We start from the raw sequence: 27,084 nt of genomic DNA on the forward strand, positions 1-27,084 counted from the left end.
GGTGGGCTCTACCGACAACCACCATCTCAAATAAAGCACTGCCTGAGGAGTGCCCTGGGGTCAGAATCGGTGGTATGTTACCTGTAACAAAGTACAGGGACACACCAAAAGAGGGACCTACAAATGAAGGGAGCCTCTACACTGGAAGGTTATGCTAATCACAACTGTGTGTTTAGGGGAAAAGCACCTTTTGTTTTTAAATACCCTCACACACCCTAGTGGTGTTATGCTTATTCATCGGGTCACCCGACCCCTAAAAGTCTGGGTGGGCTCAACCACAGTTTTGGGAACTCTTCAGACAGATGAAGACGGGGGGATGCTTAAAGGTTAAAAAACATCAGTCAGACCTCTGGTTTCCCTTTATTCTTGGGTCTGGCTGGGTCAATAAAATCATCACAACTAATGTTTTATTGAGGGTCCAAAGGCATATTTGACGACCTCATGGAGAGCGCCCCCCACACCAAATTACTAAGCAAACACAGAGCGTCCAAGGGTCAGAAAAAACAAACTTTTTACTAAAAAACCAAAACCAACAAAGAGGGTTCTGTGGAAGAGAGTGCTACCTCTAGATCCCTACAGGTATTGAAGGATGATACCCATCAGTAGCTGTCCTGTACCTCCCTATTCATCATTTGGGCTTCCTCATGCCGTCTACCTCGAATGTTCACCCATAGGGACCAGATGTATATATCCCGTCAGTTGGCGTGAACACGATGGAATGAGATTAGGATGTAAATCTTACAGCTACTGAATTGCAGTGCAAAGAAAATAGTGAAAAGAAGGTATATCTAATGTGTAATTAAAATTGGAGAAAATGGGAGAAAAAGAGTTTTAATAGTGTCTCTCATTTGTCCAAACGTTTAAAACAGTGCAAAAATAGCAGTACGAGCAAATATCTGCTATATCTAATATGTGGTCAACATGTTTCATCAGACTAGTGGAACAAGTGTCCTCTGCCTTCATCAGGACCTATAGAAAGGTGTTAATGCAACTGCAAATTAAGTGAATGAATCAAAATAGACCGGAAAATGACCGGTGACCGGTGGGGCATTCCACAGTGTGAGCTGACTGTCATTTCTTGGCTGGTAAGTATCTGTGTGAACAAGAGAGTCGTTTAGACTTCTGTTTTTAGGTCGAGCAGTGTAGTCTGCTCGAGACCTATTGCTGCCCGTATTTGGGAATGTAGACACGAGAGGGGCACGAGCACAGATTTCACCTCTGGGCGCGCACGGCGCCGTGCCCCTCTCGTGCCTCATATTCCCATGCGCAAACACACTCACACAGCCACACTCACGCATGCGCACATACACAGCCACACGCATACACAGGCACACACACACTGCATACACACACGCATCCCCCCTTAAACAGACACACGCGCACACAGACGCACGCACAGACACACTCGAACACATACAGACACACGCGCGTACACCCTCACCCCCACTCCCACTCACCGGGCTCCTCTCCCCTTAGGCATGTTCGCCCCTTTCCGATGTTCTTCACGACGGGACTTCAGCTGCCGGACCTGGTAGAGCGGGGGCTGCCCGCGCATGCGCGGCATTTCTAACCGGGGCTCTCAGAATGAAAGTTAGAAATGCCGCGCATGCGCGGGCAGCCCCCGCCCTCCCAGGTCTCGTCACAGAACACATAATACACCCAGTGGATAACCCGTGAGGCCGTTTTACTACCCTAATTTCTACGCTATGTCTAATGCTTTTTTGTTTTATTTTCATTTCGCGGGCGATTTTTTTTTTTGCGGCAGCAAATGCTTGTTTGACTCGTTTCCCGAAGGGAGTAGGCAATAAATCAGCGACTACGGTGGTTTGGGGCATTTCCGCTCCAATCATTGCGTTGATTTTTTATTTTGTCACACTGTGTGTGCAGGACATTCAACTAACGTGTGTGGAAACTAAATACCTAGCTGTCTGTTTTGAACTGTCTCCCCTTACAGTGACAGACACTGTACCAAACCCGTGTGCGTCCTATATGCAGGCATTCAACACAGACCATCCTGTACTCCAGCGAGCCTGCGCATATGCAGTCACCACTTGCTACCGCATGGCCACACGGGGATTCTGCCGTCTCCGTACTTGACTCCGCTTCTATCCACGTGGTCTCAAAGTATGTTAGTGTTCGGTTTACTTTATGTTTACATGTTGGGTACTTTGTTCCTTTATGGAACTCCTGTGGGACGTGGCATGGAGGGTCCCTCGTGGTGGTTCCAGCAGTTGTCGTTGGAGCAGCTGCGAGGGAGTGTTGTGTGCATACATGCCAGTGTGCTGCCCTGACTACCGTACTAATAAACCTCCCTCTACTCAACATTTCCTGGCTGCGTGGTACCTTCACTCTCGTGGGAGTAAACCCCACAGTCGGCTTACAGCAATTACCACCCGTATGTTTCTCCCATACTCAAGCCACCGGCGGGTGTGCTTTGTATTCCCGCTTCTTCGATTCGTCTTGTCTTTAAACCACATCTGCACACCTTGCTGCCCTTGTTTATATTCCCCAGTCACTAACATGCTGCCTCACACTCAGGCAAGCACGCCCACACCCTCTTTCACTTTGTGCTGGACGCAATAACAGCCTTCTGTAGGGTTCTGGCACTACACGCTTCTTGTCCGCTCAGAACGGTGTAGGGGCTTGTATTGCCTCCTCAAGCGAGCTTCTGGAATCCACTTCATGCACTCCCGTTGGTGGAGTTAAATGATAGTGATTGACAGGCAACCATTAAGGTCAAGTCTTAATCTCTGGTTTTACGTAGTAAAATGTCTGCTGTGTGATAATGAAATGTCTGCTTCGATAAGACTCGGCCTGCTACATTACATAGTTAGTTTTATAAAGCTCACAATCACTACACCCTGGCTTCTGGGCGCTAACATCAGCCTAACTATTGTCTACTTAGGGACCGGAAAGGTTTTCTGCCGTAATTTCAGAAAGCTAGTTACCTCTTCAAGTTCTTTTCCAAATCGCTGTGAATGAAATCACACTTTCACCAGTGGTGGAAGTCCTTTTCAGGGTTTATGAAAATAACCACTTGTAACCCAAAAGTGAGGCAAAATGTTAAACGTTTAAGAAAAGCAAGTCGCCATTTGAGGCATTTGGTTACGCTCTGAGCACACTACATATTTAATCACACATAAGTGTATTTTTAATCTATTCATTGACAGGGCAAGTGTAGTAAAATTGCAATTAATTGAAGACACACTTAGGACGTCGTAAAACATGACGAATCCCTGTCTCCCTCTGCTCGTCATCTAAACTGCTGTTTGCTGTTTATTTCTCCTTCCTTTCTCTTCTCAATTGTGAGTAATGGCGGACATCTGCTGTACTGTGCCCCCTTTCCCTATTAAGCCCCTTCCTCTAATGCTTCTACCACCTTTGCCTGTTTATGGGGGACAAACTTGTGTGCTTCCGGTCCCCCGGTTGGTTTCTGCCCACTCTCCAGTCGCCTAGGTCTGGATTACACTCTACTTCCTGTCCTTTGAGCATACCCCGGTTAGGATAGAAAGAGACTTACTGCACAACCTCTTGTTACCTTTCTTCTACCAACTGTTTGTCTATACCAGAGTGAGTGCTGCTGGGAGGCCACATACATCCATCTATGGTTCCACCGATACAGCTTTCTATATAACTTGTGTTTACCACAAAAGCTCCGTGGGCCAATGCCTACCTGCTTTGCACACCCTTACAATAATGAGGCCTTCTGTCTCACTCTCTCCTGCCCCTTCCCTGTCTTGGCCTCTCCATTCTTCCTCTGTTTCCGTCTCACTCTCTCCTGCCCCTTCACTGTCTTGGCCTCTCCGCTCTTCCTCTATTTCTGTTTCACTCTCTCCTGCCCCTTCACTGTCTTGGCCTCTCCACTCTTCCTCAGTTTCCGCCTCACTCTCTCCTGTCCCTTCACTGTCTTGGCCTCTCCACTCTTCCTCAGTTTCCGCCTCACTCTCTCCTGCCCCTTCAGTGTCTTGGCCTCTCCACTCTTCCTCTATTTCTGTCTCACTCTCTCCTGACCCTTCACTGTCTTGGCCTCTCCACTCTTCCTCTATTTCTGTCTCACTCTCTCCTGCCCCTACACTGTCTTGGCCTCTCCACTCTTCCTCTATTTATGTCTCACTCTCTCCTGCCCCTTCACTGTCTTGCTTCTGTTTATTGTATTTGCACAAATCTAATATCTTGGTCTATTCCTTTTCAATAATCAGGCATTTTTGTTTATTAGGTGTTTATGTTTTTGATGGGTTTATTTATAGGCACTTTCTATCTATCTATCTATCTATCTATCTATCTATCTATCTATCTATCTATCTATCTATCGCCCTCACTCTATCTATCGCCCTCACTCTATCTATCTATCGCCCTCACTCTATCTATCTATCGCCCTCACTCTATCTATCTATCGCCCTCACTCTATCGCCCTCACTCTATCTATCGCCCTCACTCTATCTATCTATCGCCCTCACTCTATCTATCTATCGCCCTCACTCTATCTATCGCCCTCACTCTATCTATCGCCCTCACTCTATCTATCGCCCTCACTCTATCTATCGCCCTCACTCTATCTATCGCCCTCACTCTATCTATCTATCGCCCTCCCTCTATCTATCGCCCTCACTCTATCTATCGCCCTCACTCTATCTATCGCCCTCACTCTATCTATCGCCCTCACTCTATCTATCGCCCTCACTCTATCTATCTATCGCCCTCACTCTATCTATCTATCGCCCTCACTCTATCTATCGCCCTCACTCTATCTATCGCCCTCACTCTATCTATCGCCCTCACTCTATCTATCGCCCTCACTCTATCTATCTATCGCCCTCACTCTATCTATCTATCGCCCTCCCTCTATCTATCGCCCTCACTCTATCTATCGCCCTCACTCTATCTATCGCCCTCACTCTATCTATCGCCCTCACTCTATCTATCGCCCTCACTCTATCTATCGCCCTCACTCTATCTATCGCCCTCACTCTATCTATCGCCCTCACTCTATCTATCGCCCTCACTCTATCTATCGCCCTCACTCTATCTATCGCCCTCACTCTATCTATCGCCCTCACTCTATCTATCGCCCTCACTCTATCTATCTATCGCCCTCACTCTATCTATCTATCGCCCTCACTCTATCTATCTATCGCCCTCACTCTATCTATCTATCGCCCTCACTCTATCTATCGCCCTCACTCTATCTATCGCCCTCACTCTATCGCCCTCACTCTATCGCCCTCACTCTATCGCCCTCACTCTATCGCCCTCACTCTATCGCCCTCACTCTATCGCCCTCACTCTATCGCCCTCACTCTATCTATCTATCGCCCTCCCTCTATCTATCGCCCTCACTCTATCTATCGCCCTCACTCTATCTATCGCCCTCACTCTATCTATTGCCCTCACTCTATCTATCGCCCTCACTCTATCTATCGCCCTCACTCTATCGCCCTCACTCTATCTATCTATCTATCGCCCTCACTCTATCGCCCTCACTCTATCTATCGCCCTCACTCTATCTATCTATCGCCCTCACTCTATCTATCGCACTCACTCTATCTATCTATCACACTCACTCTATCTATCTATCGCACTCACTCTATCTATCTATCGTACTCACTCTATCTATCTATCGCACTCACTCAGCACCATCACTCAGGGGCACCACAGCATCAATCTGTGAAACCATTCAACAACAACTGGTTCAAATACGTTCTCAATGTCTCAAACTTTATTACAAATGTCACAAAAAGATGTTAATATTTCACTTCTGTTCTTGGATTTTCGTCACAATAAAATACACTTAACACAATCTTCACAAAAGTTATTTACAAAAGTTTAAGCTATTGCTATTATAAATTACAATAACTTTTATTTAAGTATTAATTATTTAAAAAAATTAAAAGCCATTGTTATTTGTAATAGCAATACTTCTAAGTCACGTAAATACAACACATATTGCATTACAAATGCTATAGGTGTCACATTTGCGAAAGTTATAACTATTGGCATTGTAAATGGCAAAGCTATTAATTTAGCTATTTTCAAAACCAACACAGAAATAAAAAATGCCATTTACAATACCAATAGCTCAAAATTTCCTAATGCGAGACCTATTGCATTGCAAATGCTTGTTTTTAATGAGAACATTGGCTTCTCATAGGTCAGTTAGTATTGTCCATTTTTTGTTGATTATCTTCTTCACCTGGTTTGACGATGAGTTAAAGGTAGTGACGCAGATCATTTGTTGCGGCTGGGTCCTCTCTTGGGTTTCCAAAAGGGACTCCCTGGGGGTATTGCGTGCTGTCTTCTTGGCGCTTTCAATGATTTTGGTGGGATATTTCTTCTGTTTCAGTTTGTTCGTTAGTATCCGTGCTTTCTTTCTTGTAGTACTGAAGTTGAGAACAATTTCTCCGGATGCGTAAGAACTGTCCCACCAGTAAGTTCTCTCTGAGTGATCGTGGATGCGCACTATCAAATCTAACAGGCTGTTCCTGTCGGTAGGTTTAGTATATAGGGAGCAGCTCAATGTACCATTGCCAGCGACAACATTGATATCCAGGAAGGAAACTTTTTCCCTGTCTTTATTTACTGTGAAGTGTAAATGTAGGTTGAGTTGATTGATCCAGTTAGTGAAGCCCAGCAGGCTTTCATCATCTCCCTTCCAAACCATAAGGGTGTCATCAATATATCGGTACCATTTACAGATGTTCCTGGTATATGGGTTCGTAGTCCATACGTGTAGGTCCTCAAAATGACTCATGTACAGACAGGCAATGCTAGGAGCAAATGTGCTGCCCTAGATGTTCCATGGATCTGAAGATACAGTTGGTTCTCAAACTTAAAAAAGTTCTCAGTCAGTTCTAGTCGTATGAGGGTGATTACCCATTCAACAGGCGCCGTCCATTCCCAGTCTTCTTCGTTGAGTAATTCCTTTATGACCGTAATGCTCTCTGACTGGGGTATACTAGTATACAATGCCTCGACATCAAGACAGACCAAGCGATAGGAGGCTGCCTACTTCTTTTTTTAGCCTCCCGACCAGTCCCGTTTTTTTAACACTTTCTATAGGACCACCCACGTTATCAATCCGGTCCTGTGTGAAGCACGTTGCCCTCCCAATTTGGGTAAGTTTCATTGCGAATACTAACAGCCGAGTGGTATAAATGAGTGAGTGAACACATGTATGTATGGTATAGTATCAACACTATAAAAGACGGTGATCTACGTACTGCTAATTGAGACTGATTTCATTGGTGCAAACTACTTCCTGCTACCCATACTAACACAAAGGTAGTGTTAGAATGCGAATAATCTCGCCACTCTATAGGTCTGTCACATATAAATAGTATGTCACAGAGTTTCCATGATGAGTGGCACAATGAGGGGGATCCTCCCCACCATAGCAGCATGCACACTGAGTTTGGCATGCTACGCACGGTACACCTCCTGGGTAATAAGCACTGACAATTTTTTTTTAAATGTTTTTTTAGGATTCAAGTGTTCGTGTCTGTGGAAAGGGAGCGCCGCGCAACCCTGCAGAGCGACCCGCGAGCCGGGATACCTTGACAACTGACCCTCCGGCGTCCCCGACGACCAGGACTCCTCCTCTCTTCTTTCCCATGCAGGAACCGGAACAACTCAAGGCGTCATACAACAACCCGGAAGTGAACCCTAGTGACCCCGGAAGTTCCGCCCCATCTACAACCCAACGGACAGAAAAGCCGCCGACGAAGAGAGGAGAGCGTTCGATGCAGTGGACTTGTGGCAGGAGACAGAGTGTGGACAACCCGGGACCGAGAGCGGACAGTGCCGGAGCGGAAGCGAGGAAGAGGAGGACGTCTGGACGGAAGTCTGGTGGAGTCCTCCGGAGGTGGCTGGAGAGCGGCCGCAACTCACCGGATGGTTACGGCAGAGCACGTGAGTACCCTGTTAGCGTTGTTATCTCCGTGCCCCCCTGTAGATAATTGTATAGTGAATGTATATAGGTCCCCTCACGGAGTACCCACCGCTGCACTGTGTATACGTAGGAACTCACTTCACTTAACTCAGTGTAAATAGAACCCTTGCACTTTGCCCTCACAACTGCACATTCTTCCCCTTCCTCTCTCGTCTAAACCTCTCTTATCCCTTCCCTTTCCTGCCTCCTCCTCACGGTCTCCTTTGCCCCGCACGTCCCGGTGGTTGGTAACAGTGCTGCGACGGTCCACAACCTGTCAAGGACTAACTGCCCCTTCTCTCTCTCTCCCTTTTATCTCCGAGACAACACCGGAGCCCGACCTGCAGAGCCGAAGCCATTCCGAAGACCAACTCATCCCTTCCGCAGAGATCGGACTTCCATCCTACCAAACCCAGCCTTATTCCACATCCTCCTGTTTAACCCGAGACAACACCGGAGCCCGACCTGCAGAGCCGAAGCCATTCCGAGACCAACTCATCCCTTCCGCGGAGATCGGACTTCCATCCTACCAAACCCAGCCTTATTCCACATCCTCCTGTTTAACCCGTTGTTGACAATAAAATAACTGCTGCAATAGCGCACTATATCCGGCCTCCACGCCTGTTATTCCGGTCCGCCCGCAACTGCAGTCCACACTTGGTGTCAGAAGTGGGATCCGGAAGCATGGAGGCCGCGGTTAAGCAGTTAGCAGAAAGTCAAGAGCTGCTAGGGAAGATGATGGAACGCTTCCTTAAAACCGCTGAAGACGATCGTGGCCAGCTTCACGACGTCCTAAAGGATCAAGGAACCTCTCAGGACCAGGCACTTGGGAGACTGCCCGACGTCATGGGACAACAACGGCCAGCCGCCTCCCTCCCCTCTGTGGTCCTGCAAAAGTACGTTCCGGGTGAGGACCCGGATTTCTTCTTTACAAACTTTGAACGCCTGGCGCAGGCTGCGTCATGGCCAGTTGACCGATGGGGTCACTACTTGGGGCCCCTGTTGACGGGGGAACTGCAGGCGGCCTACCAACAGGCGAACGTTCAGGGACAGACCCCATACCAGGATATCAAGACCTGCATCCTTGAACACCTAGGGATCGATGACGAAACATATAGGGTTCGCCTACGGCAAGCCCGTGAAGGACCCCAAGAAACACCTCGAGCCCTGTCCTTTCGCATCCAGGATCTGGCCAACCGATGGCTGAAATCGGCCACCGCCTCAAAGGAAGAAATATTGTCCAAAATATACTTGGAGCAATTCCTCGCCTCTCTTCACCCTGCTACCCAGAAATGGGTACGACAACGTGCTCACCTAACGCTAGACACGGCTGTCGAAATCGCAAGCGCATACAGCCGAGCACAGGAGGCTCAGAAGAAAGACGAACACCATCCCCGTCTGCCATTTGGAAGTCACCCTCGACCCCAAAGGCCTGCCGGTCCCCGAAAGCCGGACCCTGTTCCCTTGTTTCCCTTTCCTATGGTGCCTCGACCTAACCCTCCTGGTCCCCAGTGTTATCACTGTGGAGGGTACGGACACATAGCCAGGTTTTGCCCCCAAAAGGAAGAACCCATGGAGGTCGGGTTGGCCAGGAACTATGTTTGGCTTACCACAGACGCTAGCCCGCCTCCTTTCCGGTGTCGAGTGAAGATTGACGGCCATCCTCTGATGGCCCTCGCGGATTCCGGCTGCAGACAAAGCGTTCTACGACCCCAAGAGTTGCCCACACCTATCGGGCCAAAGACCGGCACCGTGGACATTCAATGTGTTCATGGGGATACCAAGAGGTATCCCACCACCAGGGTTAGAGTCCAAACCTCCTCGGACGAAGGACATTCCCTTACGGTGGGGTTAGTCCCAACCCTACCAGAACAAGTGATTTTGGGTAGCGATTACAGCGGCCTTCCTCGTCTACTGCACGACGCAACGGACTCACTAGAAAGATGGTGGTCTGAAGCCTCTTTCTATCAAAGCGCCCCCTCCGTGGAACCAGCCGCCAAAACCCCGAAAACCAGAGGCCAAAGGAGGAAAGAGAAAAGGGTCTACGCGACAGCCTATCCCGTTCGCGTGGACGACCATCCCTGGGAAACCGATCAGGAATACCGGGCGGCCCAACAAGAAGACCCGGTGCTGCAGGACGCTTGGGCACGCGCCCTCGAAAACGAGGATCCTCTACAAGTATGTCCTTACTTTTTCAAAAAGAATGGGCTGTTGTATAGAAAGGGGGCACCTCATGAAAACCCTCAGCTCCTCGTCCCCGGCCCCTTTCGCGACAAGGTCTTGTTCCTGGCCCATCTGTTAGGGGGACATTTCGGAGACAAAAAAACAGGGCAGGCCATATTGGAAAAGTTTTATTGGCCAGGGGTGTACAAACAAGTGGGTCAGTACTGCCATGAATGCCCCGAGTGTCAGAAAAACAGTCGATACCGGCCACCAAGGGTACCCCTCCAACCCCTCCCTCTCATCGACATCCCTTTCAGTAGGGTGGAGATGGACCTCATAGGGCCTATGTTACCATCAAAGAGCGGATGTAGATATGCTCTTGTCCTTGTGGACTACGCTACCCGTTTTCCGGAGGCCGTCCCTTTACGGCACCCCACCACTCAGAACATCGCCAAAGCCCTGATCTCTATCTTCACCCGGGTGGGTTTTCCCCAGGAGATTTTGACTGACCAAGGCACCCCCTTTGTCTCCTACCTTATGCGTCAGGTTTGTTCCCAGCTTGGCGTCAAACAAATCAGGACCTCCGCCTACCACCCCCAGACCGACGGATTGGTGGAGCGGTATAACGCCACCCTAAAAGCCACCCTGAAGTAATTGTTCGGACTGGAGAGCCGTCGCTGGGAGGAAATGCTGCCCTTAGCCCTGTTTGCCATAAGATGCAAAGTGCAGAGTAGTACAGGCTACTCCCCCTATGAACTCTTGTATGGAAGGCCACCCCGGACCCTCTTAGATATGGCCCGGGAGGCCTGGGAGGCCGAACCGGATCGCACCAGACCTCTGCCTGAATATGTAGCCAACCTCAAGACTCACTTAGGCCAAATCCGAGAAATCGTAAGACGAAACCTGATGACCGCTCAGACAGCACAAAAACGCTAGTATGACCGAGGTGCCAAAATGAGGTCCTTTGTTCCCGGAGACTTGGTGCTTCTCCTTCTCCCCTCCTCAGACCACAAATTACTAGGCCAGTGGCAAGGTCCGTACCCGATAATTCGACAGGTGGCTCCGGTGACTTATGAAATCGAACTGGATCACAACCGCAAGCAGAAACAGATATACCATGTGAATCTCTTAAAACAATGGGTAGGACCTCAACCGGTACTTGCCAGTGGTCGGTGTCCGGAAAGCCTGCCATTTGAGTGTTGTATGGACCCTGACTTACTCGAATACAACAAAAACGAACTCCGCACTACTCTAACCCCAGTACAAGCAGTGTTTTCCTCCCTACCAGGGCGCACCACAATCATGGAGCATGCCATCCACACGGAACCGGGGAAAACCGTGAGACAGCGACCCTACCGAGTCCCTGAAGCCCGCCGAAACCTGATCCGGGAAGAGACCAAACAGATGATAAAATTAGGCATTATAGAACCGTCTTTTAGCAGCTGGAACTCGCCCATTGTTCTAGTCCCCAAACCCGATGGCTCCACAAGATTTTGTATTGACTTCCGGGAGGTCAACAAGGTATCAAGTTTCGACACCTATCCCTTACCCCGGGTGGACGAGATGATAGAACGAATAGGCAAAGCGAGATATATTAGCACCTTGGACCCCTGCAAAGGCTACTGGCAGATACCCCTGAAAAAGGAGGACAGGAAGAAAACGCCGTTCTCCACGCCGGATGGCTTATTCCAATTCCGAGTCATGCCCTTCGGGCTTCACGGCGCCCCGGCAACATTCCAAAGGGCCATGAACATTGTCCTACGACCGCATGCCCAATACGCAGGAGCATACTTGGATGACATCGTCATGTTATGTTATGTTATAAAGTGTTTTATTACGCGCTCTGCTACTACAGAGTATCCTGGCGCGATAAGTAACAATAAAACAGAGCCAATCCAGAAGGAAGAGAAGAAGCTAAATACTGAGATTAAAGAGGTGGGTTTTTAGCCCTTTCTTGAATTCCGACAATGTGGCTGTAGATCGCAAAGAAAAAGGCAGGGCATTCCAGGACCGCGCTGCTTGGACAGAAATAGACTGACCCCCCAGTCTCACATATCTGACTTTGGGCGTAAACATCAGAAGGAGATTGGCAGATCGAAGAGCACGGCGAGGAGTATAAAAAGTAAACCTCTTGTGTAGATATTGTGGTCCTTGTTGGTGCAGGGCTCGATAGGCCAGGACCAATGATTTAAACACAATGCGATGGGCCACCGGGAGCCAGTGAAGCTTTCGAAGATGGGTATGTGCACTCGTTCTTCTCGGGAGATGGAACAGAAGTCGGACCGCCGTGTTCTGTATGATCTGCATTCGATTAATGAGATATTTAGGGAGACCGCTGAAGAGGGCATTGGCATAATCCAGCCTTGATAAAATCAAAGCGCGCAGAACCGTCTCTTTTGCTTCCCTGTGAAGCAGCGGAAGGAACCTTTTGAGTGACTTGAGGGTCGCAAAACAGGTCGCAGTAAGTTTTTTTAAGTGAGCTTCAAACTTAAGATCCTGTCCAAACCAAACCCCCAGGTTTTTTACCGGGCCTCCAAGAGAGCTGGGACATGCAAAGTCAGTCGGCCAAATAAGGTCCTTAAAATTGGCCAGAAAATTGCCATAAAATAACAGCTCTGACTTGTCCTCGTTACATTTGAGCTGGGCTGAGACGAGCCACCGGAAGACATTGGACAAACAAGAGCAGACGACACTGGTGTCTAAGCTGTTCTTAGGCCAGGTAAACAGCAGCTGCGTGTCGTCGGCATACGCCATTATTTTGGCTCCCCACTGCTCTGCCAGATGAATCAACGGGGTCATATAGACGTTGAACAACAGAGGGCTTAACGTCGAGCCCTGCGGAACCCCTGTAGTGAGCTTTTTGGGTGACGAGGCATATGGAGGCATCCACACTTGCTGCGTCCGCTCTGACAGAAACGAAGACAGCCAGTCCAAAACCGCACCCGACAGCCCCACCTCTGCCAGCCTTGTCAGCAGCTGAGCATGGGGTACCGTATCAAAGGCGGCAGATAAGTCCAGCAAAACCAGGACCGCTCTGCCGCCTCCGTCCAGATACTCCCTAATGGCCTCTGAGACTTCCACCAGCGCCGTCTCAGTGCTAAAGGCCGCCCTGAAACCCGATTGCGCCGGGTGCAAAGCCTGAGAGGACTGAATAAAGTTATTCAGTTGCCTAAAAACAATCTTTTTGCAAACCTTCGCCAGTGCCGGGAGCAGCGATATCGGGCGATAACTGGAAGTAACTAGGGGATCCAGACCAGGCTTCTTTAGCAAGGGGAGAAGTTTCGCCTGTTTCCAGCAAAGGGGAACAGAAGCCGAGACCAAAGACAAATTGACAACCTGAGTGGCCTCTTGGTACACCAGGCTCGCCGCTCCCCCCAGAACCCTAGCAGGGCACGGGTCGGAAGGAGAGCCTGACTTTAATGTCTCCAAGATAGCCAGCACATCAGCTTGCAAAGCTGGCTCAAAGGTGGAAAGTTGGCTAACGGGTTGCTTCCCCCCAGAACTAATGATGGGTGGTAAAGGCTGAAGGAGACCACAGGAATTTTGGAGCTCCTCTTGGATTTTAGCGATTTTATTGTCAAAAAAACAAGACAGTTCCTCACACCAAAGATCGGAAGCCGGAAGAGCTGGCGAGGCAGCACAGGGAGAAAGAAAGCTCTGAACGATGGCAAAGACTTCTTTGCCATTGTTGTCCGCCTTCTCAATCCTTCCTGAGTAGTACCTACTTTTGGCAGCCTTAATTTCGGCATAGTAAACCTTCTGAGCCCTCCGCAAATTGCTCTTTAGTTCAGGACGGAACTCAAGACGCCAGGCTCGCTTCAATTTTTTGCAGCCGGATTTGAGTTCCCTGAGAGCATGGGAGAACCAGGGTTTAGAGGGAGACGACCTGACCCGTTTGCTACCACCTTTATTGATGGGCAGAACGGCACTTTGTTCAACCCATGCGTGAAATGATTCCACCGCTGACTCTAGGTTAGACGGCAGTGTCGGCCGGTTAGACCCAAGAGAATCTGAGAAGGTGATTAGATTTATTCGCTGGGGGTGAGCTTGAGGGGCGGGCAATTCCCTCGGCCCTTTTGAGTTTAGGGGCCAGGTAAACAGAATTAAGGCATGGTCCGACCAAGTGACCCTCCTAGGGGGTAACATAGTGATCTCGAAGTTAGAGCAGACCAAATCTAACCAATGACCAGCCTTATGGGTAGGGAAGTTCACCCATTGTGTAAGATTCGCCAGCGAGAGGACTTCAGCTAGTCCAATTGATTCAGGTAGTTCCACCGCGTCCATGTGGATGTTAAAATCTCCCAGCAGAAGATATCGAGAGAAATTAAGGGCGCGGGGAACGATAACCTCCTCAATATTGCCAGCAAAGCTACCCGCATAGCCAGGGGGGCGGTAAAGTAAGGTGCCTCCCAGGGTGAAATGAGGGGAGAGGACCACAGCAAAGTGTAGCATTTCAGTGCCGCCAAGTAAATCTGGCGGTTCACTCACCACAGCCCAGTGGTCCCGATAGATTACAGCCACACCGCCACCCCTGCCAATCGGTCGATTCACCCTGGCAATCCTGAAGCCGCGTGGAATAGCAAGTTCAATTCATAGTGATAACTGGAAGGAACACCTTTCCCATCTAAGACAAGTGGTCACTTCCCTGGGACAGCACGGGTTTACCATCAATCCCACCAAAACCACTCTCGCGGCCACATCCGTCAAATATCTGGATTATCTTCTAGGGGAAGGAGTGATCAGGCCACAAGACAACAAAATAAAGGCCATACAAGCCATCCCCTTCCCTCAGACCAAGAAAGACCTCCGTGCATTCCTTGGGCTGTTAGGGTACTACAGGAGATTCATCCCGAACGTTTCATAAACAGCGGTCCCCCTGACCGACTTACTGAAGAAGAGTACACGAACAGAAGCTGAGCTGCAACACCCGTCTGCCCAAATGTTGACAGCCTTTCACGAACTTAAACATTCCCTGGTGTCTGAGCCTGTTTTGATCAGCCCCGATTACTCACGCCCTTTCATCCTGCAAACAGATGCCTCGGATCAGGGACTGGGAGCCGTTCTTTCCCAGAAAGACCCAACCGGGCTGGAGAGGCCCATACTCTACCTCAGCAGGAAACTGTTCCCTTGGGAGGTCAACTATGCTGTGGTGGAAAAAGAGGCCCTCGCCATTAAGTGGGCAGTCGAAAGCCTTCGTTATTATTTAGAGGGGCGTGAATTCTTACTGTACACAGACCACGCCCCTTTGGAGTGGATGGCCCGAAACCGAGGTCACAACGACCGTGTGCTGCGCTGGTTCCTAACCCTGCAGCCCTACAGGTTCAAAACCCTGCACCGAAAAGGGGTCGAGCAGGGACATGCAGACTACCTTTCCCGGTATCCCCCTCCCCTCTCCCCCACAAGAAAGACAGCTAGTGAAAGGGGATGTGGAAAGGGAGCGCCGCGCAACCCTGCAGAGCGACCCGCGAGCCGGGATACCTTGTCAACTGACCCTCCGGCGTCCCTGACGACCAGGACTCCTCCTCTCTTCTTTCCCATGCAGGAACCGGAACAACTCAAGGCGTCATACAACAACCCGGAAGTGAACCCTGGTGACCCCGGAAGTTCCGCCCCCATCTACAACCCATCGGACAGAAAAGCCGCCGACGAAGAGAGGAGAGCGTTCGATGCGGTGGACTCGTGGCAGGAGACGGAGTGCGGAGAACCCGGGACCGAGAGCGGATAGTGCCGGAGCGGAAGCGAGGAAGAGGAGGACGTCTGGACGGAAGACTGGTGGAGTCCTCCGGAGGTGGCTGGAGAGCGGCCGCAACTCACCGGAGAGTTGCGGCGGGGCACGTGAGTACCCTGTTACCGTTGTTATCTCCGTGCCCCCTGTAGATAAATGTATAGTGAATGTATATAGGTCCCCTCACGGAGTACCCACCGCTGCACTGTGTATACGTAGGAACTCACTTCACTTAACTCAGTGTAAATAGAACCCTTGCACTTTGCCCTCACAACTGCACATTCTTCCCCTTCCTCTCTCGTCTAAACCTCTCTTACCCCTTCCCTTTCCTGCCTCCTCCTCACGGTCTCCTTTGCCCCGCACGTCCCGGTGGTTGGTAACAGTGCTGCGATGGTCCACAACCTGTCAAGGACTAACTGCCCCTTCTCTCTCTCCCTTTTACCCGAGACAACACCGGAGCCCGACCTGCAGAGCCGAAGCCATTCCGAAGACCAACTCATCCCTTCCGCGGAGATCGGACTTCCATCCTACCAAACCCAGCCTTATTCCACATCCTCCTGTTTAACCCGTTGTTGACAATAAAATAACTGCTGCAATAGCGCACTATATCGGCCTCCACGCCTGTTATTCCGGTCCGCCCGCAACCCCAGTCCACAGTGTCCTATTGTGTTTCCCCCCACAGATGGAGCCTGGCAACACACAGACACACTTACACTCTACACATCGCGAGGGGAAGCTACTCTTCCCTCACTTCAAGGAGAGGATAGGGACTCCCCATCCTGTAATTCCTCACACATATAGGGGGGTTTATCCTCTTGCCCTGAAGAAAGTCCTGGACCTTTACGGCCCCTGTGGACTGAAACATGTCGGCACTAGGGTCTTAGGACCATTAAATTCCAACAAGACCCATTTTTAGATTTTTATTGACCCAGCCAGACCCAAGAATAAAGGGAAACCAGGGGTCTGACTGAGGTTTTTATAATCTTTAAGCCCCCCGGTCTTCATCTATCTGAAGAGATCCCAACACTGTGGTTAAGCCCACTCCGATTTTTAGGTGTCGGGTGACCCGATGAATAAGCATGACAGAACTAGGGTGTGTGAGGGTAATTAAAAACAAAAGGTGCTTTTCCCCTAAACACACTGTTGTGATTAGCATAACCTTCCAATGTAGCAGCGCCCTTCATTTGTAGGTACCTCTTTTGGTGTGTCCCTGTACTTTGTTACAGGTAACGTACCACTGATTCTAACCATTGGTTTGTCCATTGGAGTATTGTCTGTGAGATATAGTCTAAAGGGAGGATATACTCCAGTTATTATTCCTCTTCAAAGATCTAGATGCTGGGAATTTTACCAGTAACTTGTTGTGCTAACAGAGTGCCCTGGGGTACCATACAGTCTCCTGTCATTTTTACTGTTACGTGGAGCCACTTGGTGCTCTACACACAGATAACAGCATCAAGATACACCAATATGCAGATGACACACAACTATACTTAAAAAGCTCCTCTGCTTCAGACATGGAATGCCTCATACACTGCCGGGACATCATCCAGATCTGGATGTCCAGCACCTACATTAAGCTCATCCCAACCAAGATAGAATTCCTGTTATTTGGCAAGAAACAGTATAACCCTAGCTCAATGACATGAACTTTAAAGGCTTAGAACCCAAACTTTTATCTAAAGGCAAGTCACTTGGATTCTCCAAGGACACCAAACTCACTCTCAAGGAACAAGCTGCCAACAAAAGACCAAATACGGCCTATCACAGATCTCTCTTCTAAAGGAAATCAACCTGCTTTATCAGAAAGTGAATTCAGTACTGCTGTTCAAGCCCTCTTACTCACTTCACACTGGCACCCCTTATGGGCATCCAGCAAGCCACAGCCCATCTTCTCTTGGGCTTGAAGAAATATGATCCCCTCACCCCCATCCTGACGGAAATCCATTGGCTTCTCTTTCCTGCTCGCACCATCTTCAAAACCAGCGGCATCATTTACAAAGCTATCACAAACTGCACCGCTACATTTCTTGCAGACAAACTCATCATCTCTTGTGGTTCTCGACAAACCATCAGGTAGGATACCATTAGAATGCACACAAAGGGCCTGATTTAGATCTTAGCAGATGGGTTACTCTCTCACAAAGGTGACGGATATCCCGTCCACCAAAATATGAATCCTATGTGATTCATATTTCGGCGGACGGGGTATCTGTCACCGTTGGGATGGAATACCTGTCCGCCAGGTCTAAATCAGGCCCTAAGTGTAAAAAAGAAAAAACTAGACAGCAGTTCTATTCCATCCAGACACCGAAGCTATGGAACAACATTCTCATATCCATCAGGACCACCCTAATGCTGCTCCAATTTAGGAAAGAGTTAAAGACTCACCTCAATATAGACACCTCATTAACTGCCCACAATCTCCTATCATTCGCTAACTTTATGCTCGTCTTTGACCATGCACAGAGCTGAGCCGGCTTTTGGCTAGGTTCCCCTTAGCATATATACAATAATTTATTAAATAAAAATAAATCAATAAGAACCGATTGGTGTCATATTAATCCAACCTACTTAACTGAATTAAACATCATCATAACACAATGCTAAAATGTAAATATAGGTAGAAGTACTCTGTACGGATGAACAAAAGACATGAAGAATTTACTTTGTTGACAATGTTTTGCAATATCAAATTTGAGACTGGTGATTTATATAAGAACACAAGGTCAGAGCATTCACACTCCTTGATGTCTGCCAGGAAAATGATATATTAATGGTCCATAGGTATAGGTGGCATCAGTCAGTGAAAACTCCACTTAGCCATACATGAGGTATCCATCAGAATGCTTGTGTTCGTAGTGAAGTAGGAACAATGAAATTGGAGGCCAGTAGGATACATTCATCAATGTTACAGTATCAAAGGTCAAAAGTATATGTGAGATCATCTTCAGGAACGTGTGACATATTGCCAAATGGCTGACCTTTTGAATCCTAATATGGAGCAAATATATTTTAAAAAGAAGAAGAAACACAACTCAGAGGTATAACAAACAGGGGTGAAACAACACAAGGCACAGGCACACTATATGACCCAGTCACCAACAACCAATATAAACAAATTAATTATCACCAACTCGCACCAGAAAAAAGACCTAGACAACAGCTGTGACAGGGACTCAATCTAATAAGGTTGCACAGCCTCCACCCCAGGAGGACCATAAACTGAGACACTGCAAAGAATCCACCCAATGGGCTCCTCCACGCGTGCAGCAAAAAGAGCATCAATCCCAGAACACTGCACTTCTTTTACACTAGAAAGTTCCGTCACTGATACGGAAGACAACTATCATGCCATGCCAACCCTGCAACACACCTGCAACAAAGTGTGTCTGCATGGCCTATACCTAAAGGGGTCCATGTACATGCACCTGCACAACTCCTACATTAAGAATTCCATGTACTGATATAATGCAAAACCTCAACCCAACACTTCACCTAACATATAAACCTAAATTGGTCCATAACAAATAGAGCACTTTGATGGACATAATTTCCATACTTTTGCAACCAAAATCTAATTTACATCCTTAAAAAAAAATAAAGCTCTAAAGGAGAGTATCAAGAGAAAGCTTTGGGAACTTAACAATTGATAGTGGTCCCTTCTTACATCTATATTGAGGAAAATCACCAAATATTAAGTAAGAAACTGAAAGTGGACTGTTCTTAATATAGGATCCACCACTTCAGTGCTTGTTGAGATTAAGGTTGGTTGAACGTTAAGAGAAGTTACATAGCAAGTATTATTTGTTTATCCATTCATGCAAAGAAAGAACTTTCCCTTCCATATGATTTATGGCTTAAGTAAGTGTAAAGTGGGATGGCACCTGTGATAATTGAGAAATGAAAAATGACATCAGTAATGTCGAGGGCTCAAAATTAACAACAACAACCCATTTGAGATGTGACATAGACTAAAAGAACTCTTTTGTGGCTAGTTGCTTAAACTCTTAATACAAAAGATTTTCGAAAGCTTCGAGACTCAGCAAACGACCGCCATCAAAAAACAAAGGTTGAGCAATTATTGCTTGAACAATTAAAATTATATTTGTATATTGTCTGTACATTCCATTATCTCTGCCATTATTTTGCTACTGAGATTTAGCCTTATCAAAACCCAAGTAAAATGCAAAGCAGGAGATAATTCATGGAGTATGACATTCATCTTATCTGGACCATGGGAACTTATTTTGTCAGCAAAATACAAAGTGTGGTGTGTCAATGTAAGAGTAATGTACTTCTGCGTCACTCATACACAACCTTATCAGTGCAGATATACCCTACCCTGTGGCACACACCAGCCCACTGGCATACATGTGCCACTTGTTCAGTCACATACTGATCCCTGCAACAGATGTCTCTCCATCCACTGAAAAACTCCTATTCACAATATATCCATCCCTCAGACATTATCTCCCATGAAAGCTATACATTGCTTTGGCAACGGAAAGCACCCTCATCTCATAACCTAGAGTCAGACCCAGTCCCCTGACTGCAAATACAGCTCACCATCAGTCATCTATTAACATCTACAAAAACATCTGCCTTCTGAAAATAAAATAAAGTGAATCCCAGTAATGCATTTGAGCTGTGCAGGCACTTGAGATGTACAAGACTCCTTGCCTGGGATAAGCCTTTACTCACAATAGTGTTCACCAGATGTTAGTGATGTCGCTGAAGGACATTTAATCTCGCTTTGCACAAAAATAGGCCCTTTAATAGTGTACAACCCAAGATGGCACATTCTTAGGGTCAATACACCTACAAAATATACACCAAAGTCTTAGAGCTTGTGACAGTATATATATGCACATACCATGAGAGTGTACTCATCAGCTGGAGCCAGGTGGCACTCAGTGAGGTGCTGAGCTGCCTGCAGGACTCGCATTATACCCTCAAGGTGGCATGTGAGCGTGAAGCACTCATGGGCAGCAATCAGGAGTTCAACAGCTGCAAAGAAGAAGGGGGAGAGGGAGAGAAGTACCTCAGGTAATTACCTTTAATAAACACTGGCAAAAGCAAAGGGTGTGGAGAATCACCCCTTATAGATCTATACTAAAGTTTGGAGGGAAAGAGCATGTGAGATAGAGAGAGAGAGAGGGAGAGAGAGAGAGAGAGAGAGGGGAGAGAGCTTCCTTGAGCTTCACATGGTTTTTATTTACAACAAGGGGTGGTGATGGAGAGAGTCTCTGAATTAAGCAGAGTACTCTCACCCAGTCAAGAGATCAGGGCTAGATCCAACACCGTTTTTTAGCTCATTGCACCATCCCAGTTTCAGAACCTGGCTGTATGCAAATTAGTCTGTCCCTGGCCCAGTGCATCATGGGAACAGGGCAGACCAGACTACAAAAGCCAATTCTTACACTGGGAAGGAAACAAGCTTCCGGGGACCGGTTTCTGCCATTTCAGGCGTCTTCGGCCCGGCTTGCTTGAATCCTGATGGTGCAATGAGCAAGGGACTCACATCTGAGTATACCCCTTCCACGCTTAGGGTGGACAAAATTATTTACAACAAGGGGTGGTGATGGAGAGAGTCTCTGAATTAAGCAGAGTACTCTCACCCAGTCAAGAGATCAGGGCTAGATCCAACACCGTTTTTTAGCTCATTGCACCATCCCAGTTTCAGAACCTGGCTGTATGCAAATTAGTCTGTCCCTGGCCCAGTGCATCATGGGAACAGGGCAGACCAGACTACAAAAGCCAATTCTTACACTGGGAAGGAAACAAGCTTCCGGGGACCGGTTTCTGCCATTTCAGGCGTCTTCGGCCCGGCTTGCTTGAATCCTGATGGTGCAATGAGCAAGGGACTCACATCTGAGTATACCCTTCCACGCTTAGGGTGGACAAAATTATTTACAACAAGGGGTGGTGATGGAGAGAGTCTCTGAATTAAGCAGAGTACTCTCACCCAGTCAAGAGATCAGGGCTAGATCCAACACCGTTTTTTAGCTCATTGCACCATCCCAGTTTCAGAACCTGGCTGTATGCAAATTAGTCTGTCCCTGGCCCAGTGCATCATGGGAACAGGGCAGACCAGACTACAAAAGCCAATTCTTACACTGGGAAGGAAACAAGCTTCCGGGGACCGGTTTCTGCCATTTCAGGCGTCTTCGGCCCGGCTTGCTTGAATCCTGATGGTGCAATGAGCAAGGGACTCACATCTGAGTATACCCTTCCACGCTTAGGGTGGACAAAATTATTTACAACAAGGGGTGGTGATGGAGAGAGTCTCTGAATTGTGAGATAAATAACGGTGATGGATCAAGCCCTGATCTTTGGACTGGGTAAGAGTGGTCTGCTTAATTCAGACACTCTGTTCATCACCACCCCCTTTTCTGTATCGTTTTTGGCCACTATAGGTGTGGCAGGGTATACTCAGACATGAGTCCCTTTCTCACTGCTCCATCAGGATTCAAGCAAGCCGGGCCGAAGAGGCTGAAATGCCAGAAACCGGTCCCCGGTAGCTTGTCTCCTTTCTGGTGAAGAATTGGCTTGGTAGTTTGGTCTGCCCTGTTCCCATGATGCACTGGGCCAGGGACAGACTAATTTGCATATAGCCAGGTTCTGAGCTGGGATGGGGCAGTGAGATAAATAACGGTGATGGATCAAGCCCTGATCTTTGGACTGGGTAAGAGTGGTCTGCTTAATTCAGACACTCTGTTCATCACCACCCCCTTTTCTGTATCGTTTTTGGCCACTATAGGTGTGGCAGGGTATACTCGGACATGAGTCCCTTTCTCACTGCTCCATCAGGATTCAAGCAAGCCGGGCCGAAGAGGCTGAAATGCCAGAAACCGGTCCCCGGTAGCTTGTCTCCTTTCTGGTGAAGAATTGGCTTGGTAGTTTGGTCTGCCCTGTTCCCATGATGCACTGGGCCAGGGACAGACTAATTTGCATATAGCCAGGTTCTGAGCTGGGATGGGGCAGTGAGATAAATAACGGTGATGGATCAAGCCCTGATCTTTGGACTGGGTAAGAGTGGTCTGCTTAATTCAGACACTCTGTTCATCACCACCCCCTTTTCTGTATCGTCACATGGTTTTTAGGCGCACCATGTGCATCTGGCGCATCCTAGAGCATTCCATTAAAAAAAAAAAACCACAAGCAATAAGTGTCACAACAGAGAAGCAGAGAATAATTTCATGAGCTGGAGATAGCTTCACGTAGCAGGAAATGGCTCACTGAAGCAGTACCAGGAAACCGGGAGGACAGTCACAAAAAGAAGCTTCTCTGCTTAAGGACAAGTGGAATCTTTCAGAGGTTGGCACTGGTTGGAGAAGCAGGGAGCATTTTGCAGGGCTGAATAAAGGAGCAGTTAGCAGTGCTTCAGATAAGGTCGACAACTTATGGCCACATGCAAAGTTAATGGTAGGGCCAGTTTCCGAAACTGGCAGGACTACTGCAGGGACAAGATCTAGTATGGGAGCATAAGGCACATTCCATCAACATTAGTCACTTTCTGTGAGAAAGGATTGCAGGTTTAAGCAGCCATGTTTTAGGAGCAGGGGCAAAGAGGGCTGCGTTTAGCAGTATGATTGCCTTCTAGTAGTAGCGGAAGCTTACAATGAAAAGAGACCATTCCGAGGATCAGGCAGCAACTAGACATATATAGATTCTAGGAGCAGTGGAAGTGTCTACGCACAGGGGGCTGCTCCTGGGTGAAGGGAATGCAGATTAAAGGAGCAGGGACAGCTTGCAGCTTAAGCACAGCACTACATGCACAGCAAATGTTACAGAAGACTCACACCCCTGTTACTCACTGCAGTCCAACTCTCCATGTGGCACAGATCCTAGCTTTTCCAAAAGCTCCATGCCCACCAGAGTGGGATCCTGACATAGCTTTGCCAATTGCAGGAATGCCTCTCTTGAGCTGGAAGGAGAGCACACTTGCTTCTGCCCTAAAAAAACTACAAGCAAAGAAAAAATAACTTTGGTGCTCTTAGACACATACTCACTCCTAGCACAAACTTGTAAGACCCCAGCCCCACTTTTTTGTGAATCCAGAGGCTATGTCCATGGAAGTTAAAAAGTAACTTTTGTGCTTTTGCAGGGAGCAGTCACTAGTCTAAAAACAGATCCATACACTTCAGAATATAGGACAAAAGCATCTAAGGGAAAGCAACGTTTTCCTATATGTAATTCCACATATATGTACCATGCCAGTATATACATGTATCATCAAGGTATATAGACGTGGAGCTAAGAATAGTGAATCTATCAAATAACCTATTTGCACTTACCTTCTCAATATTTTAGTCTCAATATTTTGGACACGATATTCAGTTCATACAATATTTTTGTTAACAATATTCTGTCAGTGATCCACCAGTTTTGGCGTCAGTGCCATTCTGAGTGCCAAGAGTTCATAGACATCATTTCTTTACTGTAAGGATGAGGACGGTGGATCCTTGTGTGATCAGACAAACCGCAAGATCGGACTATGTTATTAGAAGAGAATATATTATTGGGATATAGGAGCTATTCTATAAATTTAGATTTCTCGAGGATTGGGTGAAGTAAATGTAAATGTAAATGTAGGATACTTGTAAAGCGCACTGTTACTCTACCCGAGTGTCCTGGCGCTGTAGACCGCTGGGGAACCCGTCCTGGTTTTCCCTGTGAGATGGTCCCTTTTTGGGTATCTCCAGGGTGAAACCAGGCATCCCCCGCGTCTGTGGGGGGCCGTTGTAGAGATGAGGCAAGCTTAATGCCCAGAGTTACCGAGTGTGTTCCCTGGTTAGAGTAGGCACCGAGGCGAGAATTATCGAGTCCGTTGACCCTGGTCCAAGACCCTGCCGCGTCAGGAATTGAACCCTGGTCCTGGGCCGTTCTCTGCTTACAGGTCTGCCGCCTCTAACCAGTGAGCCACACCTCTCCACTAAGTGGTGTACCTTTCTATCTTTATAGCAAACACCTCCGTCCTTCAAGATGGCAGGCACAATGATTTCTATACAGCGCCTCACATTTCTAGCTTTCCTCCTATTGCGTATTCTGGGACTCTGCTCCAGGTCTACAGGGTTTGGCTTCCCCACCCATGAGAGCCTGGACTGAGTTAAGCACACCATTGCTTCAGTGGGTGAGTCCAGGTTATTGTAGCCCCACATAACCCCACTGAGCATACCTGCTGATGTGGTGTCTGTGCTTTCTTGGTTATTAATGGCTAAATAAATGGGTCAGCGACGCAGTGGTAATTCAAACCCAATGTAGTTCTTTAGAATAGCACACTAAAGCACTGCACTAAAAAACACTATATACATTTAAAAGTGTTTAATTCAACAATCTTGATCTGGTGCTTAGTATATGAATAATAACCACTGTTAGCATTGGTGTGGTTGTGCGACCTCACTGTGTAATACACTTACCAACTCTATCAGGACCAGAAGGTTTTGTTTGTTAAACCTTAAGCTTAACGATGGGTAGCTGTGGCTCTGAGCAGTAAGGTATCGTGTGCACAGAGTCCAGTGGAACCCCAAAGGTAGGCAGAGGTAAAAGTAGACAATACCTTACTCTCTATTTGTGGTAGTGTGGGCGACCAGTAAGGCTTTATCAAAGGGTAGTGTTAAGCATTTATCGTACACACTCAGGCAAGAAATGATGTCACACACTCAAAGACTGAACAAAGACCAATTTGTTTGTATAAAAATATTATTTAGTTATATTTTAATTTCTTGAACCAAGCCAGGCCTGGAACAGGAAAGTAAAATAACACTTTGCAAAGAATTATGGAGTTTAAATACAGTTTAAATGCAGTTGAATGCAATTGGATTGGTTACAGGTAAGTCATTTGTTTGTAAAGCAGTGTGAATTACTTTTCAGTTACTTTTCACCTTACTTTTCAAGTTACTTCTCAGATTACTTTTTAAGTTACTGTCACTACTCAGTGTGATATTTCTTAGAGGAAAGGTAAGTAAATCAGTTTTGGTACATTTGCAGTTTCTTAAGGTTTTATGCAAACCAACTTCACATTTAAAACAATTTTCACAAGAAAGCAGTTCATTGCAGTCCTTTGGGAGAAAACAATGTTATCGACTTAACAATAAGTACTTAGGTTTGAGAGTTGGTTTTCTGGGGTTAAAACCAGGGTTCCCCCAGAGTTAAGGATGCACTCGCAAAGCACCCTCAGCGGCACTAGGCCGGCGGCTGCAGAGTGCAGAGGTCCAATGTTATCCTATGGGGGAAAGGGAGTATCTTCCGGTTGGTGGCTGCTCGCGAGCAGACCATAAGGTTGTGGAAGCAAAGCTTCTGGACTTAGGCTCAGGGCAAAAGGAATGAGAACCACAAAGAGCATGAGAAAAGGAAAGGAGTGAAGGATCAGAGAGTAGTGGCGAGCTTGTATGGGCCTCTTGAAGCAGCTCATGTGTATGAGCTTCATATTTACTATAGAAAAAGGCTGCTATTCTATCTGCAATGGGGCAGTGGAGTTACAAAACTCAAGGGGGCCCCATGCAAAGCACATGAGGGCCCCCCAATGCCCCAGATCCAGTCAGAAGCTCTCAGCTGCCGCCTGTGCACAGTGCATCAATTGATGGCAGTAGCTACAGCCTAATAATCTGTCAGGGTCCACTCTAGAGAATGCCTGCGTGCTCTTACTGTGAAGTTCCCCATTTGATTTCATGTTCTGCGACTTCCCTCAGGAGGAGGACTCCTAAGACTGCAGTCAATGTGATGATCTTGGTTGGATCCCTCCACAATTAGAACAAGGTACTTAACTTCGGTAATGCCTTATCTGGTAGGTCTCTATGTAGCTACAGATTCCTTACCAGGCAGATTACTTCCCCCGGATTCAGACTGGAGGATCCAGAAGTTTTTCTTGAGCAGTACCCATGCAAGTCGGTAGGTACAGTTATTCAGCTCCTCGTGGCGTCCGCATCGGAAGTGATGTGCGCAGTGCCTATATAGGGCCACCCCAGTGCGCTGAAGTCAGTTTCTTTTTGCGACTTTCCAAGCCAGGAGCGTGGAGCCACGAAGAACACTGACCACTGGTGTGGAAACTAGGGCCCTGAAACGGGAACCAAATTCACCTGCGAAATCTATTCACACAGTGGGAAGGATGGGTGGATCGGTAAAGAGTGTGAGGCTAGAAAGAGTCTCAACCAGACAGGACACTACTGAAGGAGTTACTTGTTCATCTGACAGAGACTTCTAGCGGTAGATCCCTTACCTTAGAATAGATACCTAGTCCAGTCCCCCAAGAGGTGGGCCTGAGAAACTG

At 47.7% G+C, this 27,084-nt stretch overlaps 1 protein-coding gene across 2 annotated transcripts in view; it reads right to left on the reverse strand.

Moving 5' to 3' along the window:
- The window catches only part of SPG11 (SPG11 vesicle trafficking associated, spatacsin), a 573,976-nt gene that overhangs the window by 60,016 nt on the left and 486,876 nt on the right, over positions 1–27,084 (reverse strand). Inside the window, exons 34-35 of one of the 2 annotated variants that reach the window (XM_078682963.1) lie at positions 23,633–23,779; positions 20,689–20,822 (exon numbers count right to left, since the gene is read on the reverse strand). In XM_078682963.1, the coding sequence (XP_078539089.1) occupies positions 20,689–20,822; positions 23,633–23,779 (281 nt within the window). The remainder of the gene's footprint in view (positions 1–20,688; positions 20,823–23,632; positions 23,780–27,084) is intronic. The other variant, XM_078682964.1, reaches the window with a different exon arrangement.

Source organism: Lissotriton helveticus, chromosome 3_1 (genome assembly GCF_964261635.1).
Source record: "Lissotriton helveticus chromosome 3_1, aLisHel1.1, whole genome shotgun sequence".
In the NCBI taxonomy this organism is placed as follows: Eukaryota; Metazoa; Chordata; class Amphibia; order Caudata; family Salamandridae; genus Lissotriton; species Lissotriton helveticus.